Source organism: Cibotium barometz, chromosome 31 (assembly GCF_041138505.1).
Source record: "Cibotium barometz isolate CiBa-2024 chromosome 31, ASM4113850v1, whole genome shotgun sequence".
NCBI lineage: Eukaryota > Viridiplantae > Streptophyta > Polypodiopsida > Cyatheales > Cibotiaceae > Cibotium > Cibotium barometz.
The window spans coordinates 3,230,732-3,236,731 of NC_141076.1; the positions used below are offsets into that span (position 1 = coordinate 3,230,732).

Genomic DNA, 6,000 nt, shown 5'->3' on the forward strand with positions numbered 1-6,000 from the left:
CCTAACAGAGCAGTCAGCATCATACTCAAAAAGACCCTTGGCCCTCATCACAAGTTGCACACAATACTCAAAAAGACCCTTGGGCCCTTGGTCCTCATCAAACTGAAAAAGATTTAGCATTAAGGATTATTAAACAAAAAATGCTCTCCCTGGATGAAGCGCTTGAGCAGGTTGCCCACTGCCGATTATGCAACAAGCATTTTACGCAGATAAGGTCATCCATAGCGTGGAGGCAAATGCTTGTACGTGCACAGAAATAGCTCGAGAACATAGCCTCACTCAGACCAGCAGGTTCGTTATTGCAACACACGAGAATTAGTTGGTCCTTTGGGGAAATCACTCAGACCAGCAGGATCGTCTTGCCATTGCAGAATATCCCAGTTGGTCCTTTGGGGAAATCAAACCCAAAGGGGAGCTGGTTGGCCCAGGCTACAGACAGGGGCAATTAGAAGAAGTGTGTCCAGATGATGTCACATTGAGCTGTGGCTTAAGAGCATGTGGTGCCATAAGAACCATTTGCTGAGGCCGAGAAATTCATGCTCATATTGCCAAAGAGGTTGAGTCAGAGGCTGCTGGATCAGCCCTCATAACTTAAAATGCTCAAGTCCAGGACTGTTTCGGGACCAGGACAAGGTGGTTATCGGGTTGTCTCAGTCCAACGTCATGTCATGGACAGCCATGCTCTCAACGCATGTGGAGCAAGGACAAGGGAAGAAGGCCCTATACCTGTACAGGCGGATGCCACAAGGAGGGTTGTACAGACAGCTGCCAGATGAACGCATGTGTGAAAACGAGCTGACTTTTATGATGGCCCTTTAGGCCTATGGCGACCCAGCAGAGAAGGAAGAAGGCTTGCATCGGATGTGCTCGTTGGCAGCACCCTTGTGCGTATGTACGACAAGTGTGTGCCTTAGTTGTTGTTTCCAACATCTACGAGGGAGTCCCCAACGATGAAGAAGGCAGGGAAAGGCTTAGTAGAAGGGGTCCCGTTCTGCCCTTGCACTCCTGCTACTGAGAGCAAGCCCACAACTGAGAACAAAACAAAGTTGGTGCTCCAGCAGCCCATTGAGAAAGGAACCTAGCACAGCTAAAGTCTGTTTCTCAGAGTGTGCCCAGTGCAGTATTAGGCATGTCTATATGGCGGTGGGGAGAGGAGGAGAAGCCAGTCACCTACCCTGCTAGCTATATGGCACTACTAAGGAAAATCAGCAGCGTGGAGCCTCTCAGGCAGCTTCTACAGATCATATCTACTCCTCTCATCCTGCTCTCATTTTTCAGTAACAAATATGACAGCCTCTCCTCCCTTAATTTTTCTGCCTCAGCATGATACTCAGTATGATCAACAACATTTTTGTTGGGATAATCTGCATCGTAGTAGTTATCAGCAACAACAGCTGCATCAATGGGATAAGCGTGCAATATGCTCAGCGGATCAGCATATATATAATCAGCACTATGTAGGGGGCGGATCAGCTGTAGGAGCCTCTTCTAGATGTAGGGCTTTTGAGAGCTAGAGCTGATCATCATTTGCGCTTTCATTTAAAGGGAATCAAAAGAAAGCATACAAGACATAAACAAGAAGGTACAAGTGTATGCAACATAAACTAAACCAGCAAATAGAAAGCACATACACTGCATATATAGTTTAAATATTGACAATTAGTCATTAAGCCTTAGATATGTAGATACAAATTGTCTGAAACCAAAACATGGCTACCTGGATGATTGCCTATATAGTTCAAAATATTACAAGATCAAGGCCATATGTCGATTTGCACATATAGACTGTTTGTAATTTCAGCTACAAAATGTACCAAAAATATGCCATGTCTAGGAGAGATCGCTACTACATTTGATTGCCAGCCATGCTTGAGGAAGATACTTGTAGAGCGAAGCATTGAAAAGCATTAGCAATTTGCTTCAAGGATTGATTAGACTCTTCTTCTAAAGCCACACGCTTGCGGTTGAGAGCCACGATCTCTTCAAACTCTGCTTTTGTCAACTCCATTATGTCATCATCATTCTTTACTCTTTTTGCATCTAGTGCTTCCATGAAAGCAAGAAGCTGCCTTGTCGTGCCTTCCAACTCCCTCTTTAGCACAGACATCTCTCCTCTCTTTCGCTTCTTTCCGGTAGAGCCTTCTTCTTCCATAGCATGTTCATCTTCCTTCTTGCTTGCATTTGTGGCTTTGTTCGGTGAAGACGATCCATCTCCTACAAATTTCATGTAGAGCAAAAATCATTAGTACAAAAATTTTAGCTTTGAATGCACATTCACATTTGCTTTTAGTGTAAAGTAGATAATTACTTACCCAACAAATCAGCTGAGGTATCATAGACTATGTTTCCCGGATTTATTGACCTTTCATTGCCCATGCGATTTAGCATTGCTGTGTAGACATCTTCAGTAAAGTTACGAGGGAGTTTGAACTCTTGTCTTTTATTTGGATTCATTGTCCAATACCCATCGCAATCGGATGGAATATGCCGCTCATAGTCATTAATCTTCTTGAAGGCTGAACTTATTCGATCCCAACGAAACAAACATTGATCAGCCGAGCGTAGTGCTCCATGTTGCACACAATACCGTGATATGAACTCCCATCGTTCATCTTGTGTTTTCAATGTGGCAACAAGATTCCCATCTTTCATATCTTCTATAAGTTTTGCACGTGCATCCATTAATGTGATGGTTTCCTTGAGTGACCAATTCCCACCCCGGAAAAATAATTTTTGTGGTGCAATAGGTTGATCTTTTGAAGGTGTTGTCTGCTGGAAATCAATAGCTTCTGAGTGTGGATATGGAGTAGACTGCATTTGGTCTCGCTTGCAAGCTATTTCATTGGTCGGTTTTATTGATTTTCTAGCCACTGCTGAAGAACTTGATACCTTGGTTCTTTTCCTCCCTACCTTGGGGGTTTTGCCTCTTAAACTAGGCTCATTTTTCATGCAATTGGTGATGCTTTCTAATGGGGTTCGAACTACTCTTGGCATGCACTTAGAGGACAATGGTTCAGAAGGTTTTGGAGACATATGCATACTATCATGAGCATTCTTGCTAATAGAATGAAAGAGGGAAGATTCATAAGAGTGCTCAGACATTTGTGTGGAAGGAACATATTCTTCTTCCCACAGCATATTTAAATCTGGAGTGCATATGTTTTCCATTAAACCTGTATTAAAATTGGCACACATAAACATCCACATGCTAACTCGGAACAAAAAGAGAAGAAAAAAATCAGCAATTGAGAAACTTATAAAGAATGTAAATTTTAACCTGCAGAAAGAAGCCTCTTGTAATCTTTAAAGTTGGAGAATAGATTTGAAACTTGCACAAATAAAAGAAATGTTTTAGAGTCAATATATGAGGCTGGACTGAGAAATATGAGATTAGATTGGAGTTCCTCTGTGGCTAGACTGTTTACGTACACATAGATGCAATCTATTGAAGAGAGAGACCACTGTTAGTAAAAAAGCTTGTGTGTGTGTGTGTACAGAGAGAGAGAGAGAGAGAGAGAGAGAGAGAGAGAGAGAACAGATTTTTCTAGTTACCTCAAGACTCTCAGCCTGATTCGTGAGAGGGAGAGAGGGAGAGAGAGAGAGAGAGAGAGAGAGACCACTGTTAGTAAAAAAGCTTGTGTGACTGTTAGTAAAAAAGCTTGTGTGTGTGTACAGGGAGAAAGAGAGAGAGAGAGAGAGAGAGAGAGAGAACAGAATTTTTTTTACCTCAAGACTCTTCTCAGCCTGCGTTTGAAGAGTGACGTGTGAGAAGAGTGACGTGTGAGAAGATAGTCCACGTTTTAAAGGCTTGGGGAAAGTGGAAAATGCATTTGAGCTGGATCCAGCTAGAAGGGCCCGTCGAAAATCGGAGGACTTATTCGAGCAGGATCCTGCCCATCCCAAAACATGATGGCAAGATGGCAGGAAAACAAATGCGACCTTCAGCCGCCCTGCCAAATCCATCGATACCTTCTCTATGGGCAGTTAAGAGGACATAATGCGACCTGGCCCTTACCAGCTTTTGGGACTTCCTTCATCGATCTCTCATACCAGCCGGCCATTTACAAGCATAGATGCTTAAGCCAACAGTGGCTCAAGAGACTGCATTCTGGTAAAATCATTTCTTTGGGTCATGTCAATCAGCCGTTCGGTGACGATGATGATAGACAACAGTATGTAGCATTTAACGATTCGAAGCAAGTGCACTCTTTAAAGATCTCATATCAGCAAAACCCCATACAACATGTACATACGGCTATATATATATATATATATATATATATCTATCTTCAATCAGATTATCATGGTGGTGTGCCATCATGAGATATAAAAAAAAACAATCACCTCGAGGCATGTGGACTGGGAGTGAGCTCACTCAACAAACAGGCAGCATCAATTCGTTCGTGCGGAGGAAGGGGATGGTCCAAGGAGGGTTATACTGGGCGAGGGTGTGCTCGCCGGTGATCTTGTAGCCGGCCTCCTGGAGCGCATCCTTGAGGCGCCCAAGCTTCTCCTCCACGAGCTTGTCATCGGCGATGCCACTGAACTTGATGACCCCATACTTCCTGGGCGCCACTTCTTTCACACGTACCCGCGGATCAGTGGGCCGCGGCACCCCCTCCAACGAAGAGTACTTGGAAGGCAACACAAACTGCATCGCCATCACCCTCCTCGATTCCTCTTCTGTTGGCCTCTCCTCTGTAAGCACGGGCGCCGTCATGGCTATCTTCTCTGCCTCCGCCTCTGTGGTCAGCACAGGCGCCGTCATGGCGATCTTCTCTCCTGCACCTGCTACCTCCTGCGTCAGAACAGGGGCCGTCATGGCGATCTCCTCGCGCTGCTGCTCGCCCCCTCCTCCTGCCTTCACATTGCAGGGCTTCCCAAGCGCGCCTATGTAGTTTGCCAGTACCATGAAACCTCCGTTCCTGCTCTTGGACGGATCGTAGGTCACTTCCGCCACTATGCTGGCTCCATACTCTCTGATCTCGTAATCTTGCCCGCTTGCCAACACAGCGTACTTGGGAGTCTCTACAGTGATCTTCCCGAGCATGAGACCCATGAGGTACTGATGGTGTCGGCTTTGGAATTTGCGAGAGGAGGTCTACAACAGCAAGAAAATTGTGGTTATCAATGGGGGATACTACTTATTTTATTTATTTAGAGGTGTAAAGGGAGGGGGGTTGTTGGTTTTTGAACACTTGCTCACCACGCCATGCTACGTCCTAACTTACTTCCACCACACGTTCTTCCACGTCGTTTCCTATGCCCTATTTGCCTCCATCTCTTCAGCAATTTAGAACCGCCAATTTGATCGATCCCCTTTGCAAATGACAAGATGGTTAAAAACCCCTCTCCAAATCTCCTCTTGCATCATCCATATAAATAATTTTCATATCAAAATTAGCCATGCACCTTGTCTCATTGATCCATTCTCTTTAGCTTGCACCACCATATATTCCAGCTAAACCAACACTAAAAACCCCTTTGCAAATGGTTGTCCCCCGCGCAAGATGTTTAAAAACCCCTTTGCAAATGAGTATCATGCTCTCCTCTTTCATCATCAAAAGATGTCATGCTCTCCTCTTTCATCATAAAAAAATAACAATTTTAGCATAGAAATTAGCCTTGCACCTTGATTACGAGCCCGTTCTTTAGCTTTCTCAGTAGCATGCATGCATTCAAGCTAAACCAACGCGAAGACAAACATGCAACATGTGTTTCTTGAGGATGGCAGTACCATCAATTCATGGCACTAGATGTTAGGCCGCTTACTGCACATGACATGCTTGTTTTATATAAAAGTTTTCTTCTAGAACCCCCCATCTCTCAATTAGCAGCATATAGTGTTGGTTACCTATTATAAGACCTAAGAAGGCAATTGGGGAAGGTTTTAAAAAACACCCTGAAATATGGCTTCCTCCCATACAGGATTGCACAACTGATACTGCAATTGCATAGAGTATTGATGCAATGGTCTCATGAGCCATTAAAGCCTACTAC

General features: G+C 44.3%; 2 protein-coding genes across 2 annotated transcripts; both read right to left on the minus strand.

Annotated features, from left to right (window-relative positions):
• Positions 1-1,678: 1,678 nt before the first annotated feature.
• On the minus strand, positions 1,679-2,425 carry LOC147620405 (uncharacterized). The gene is made up of 2 exons (XM_086825406.1): positions 2,313-2,425; positions 1,679-2,214 (listed from the first exon to the last, which is right to left on the minus strand). The coding sequence occupies exons 1-2, from the start codon at positions 2,386-2,388 to the stop codon at positions 1,847-1,849; spliced, it is 444 nt and encodes a 147-aa protein (XP_086681532.1). The 5' UTR covers positions 2,389-2,425; the 3' UTR covers positions 1,679-1,846.
• Positions 2,426-4,133: 1,708 nt separating this feature from the next.
• On the minus strand, positions 4,134-5,138 carry LOC147620406 (heme-binding-like protein At3g10130, chloroplastic). Its single transcript, XM_086824629.1, has one exon. The coding sequence runs from the start codon at positions 5,057-5,059 to the stop codon at positions 4,376-4,378; it is 684 nt and encodes a 227-aa protein (XP_086680755.1). The 5' UTR covers positions 5,060-5,138; the 3' UTR covers positions 4,134-4,375.
• Positions 5,139-6,000: the final 862 nt, after the last annotated feature.

Excerpts from the sequence above, each read along its gene's own strand:
- LOC147620405 (XM_086825406.1), bottom strand. The coding sequence starts at position 2,388 with ATGCTAAATCGCATGGGCAATGAAAGGTCAATAAATCCGGGAAACATA. Across the intron at positions 2,215-2,312 it reads TACCTCAGCTGATTTGTTGG|GAGATGGATCGTCTTCACCG; the intron begins GTAAGTAATTAT and ends TGAAATTTGTAG.
- LOC147620406 (XM_086824629.1), bottom strand. The coding sequence starts at position 5,059 with ATGGGTCTCATGCTCGGGAAGATCACTGTAGAGACTCCCAAGTACGCT.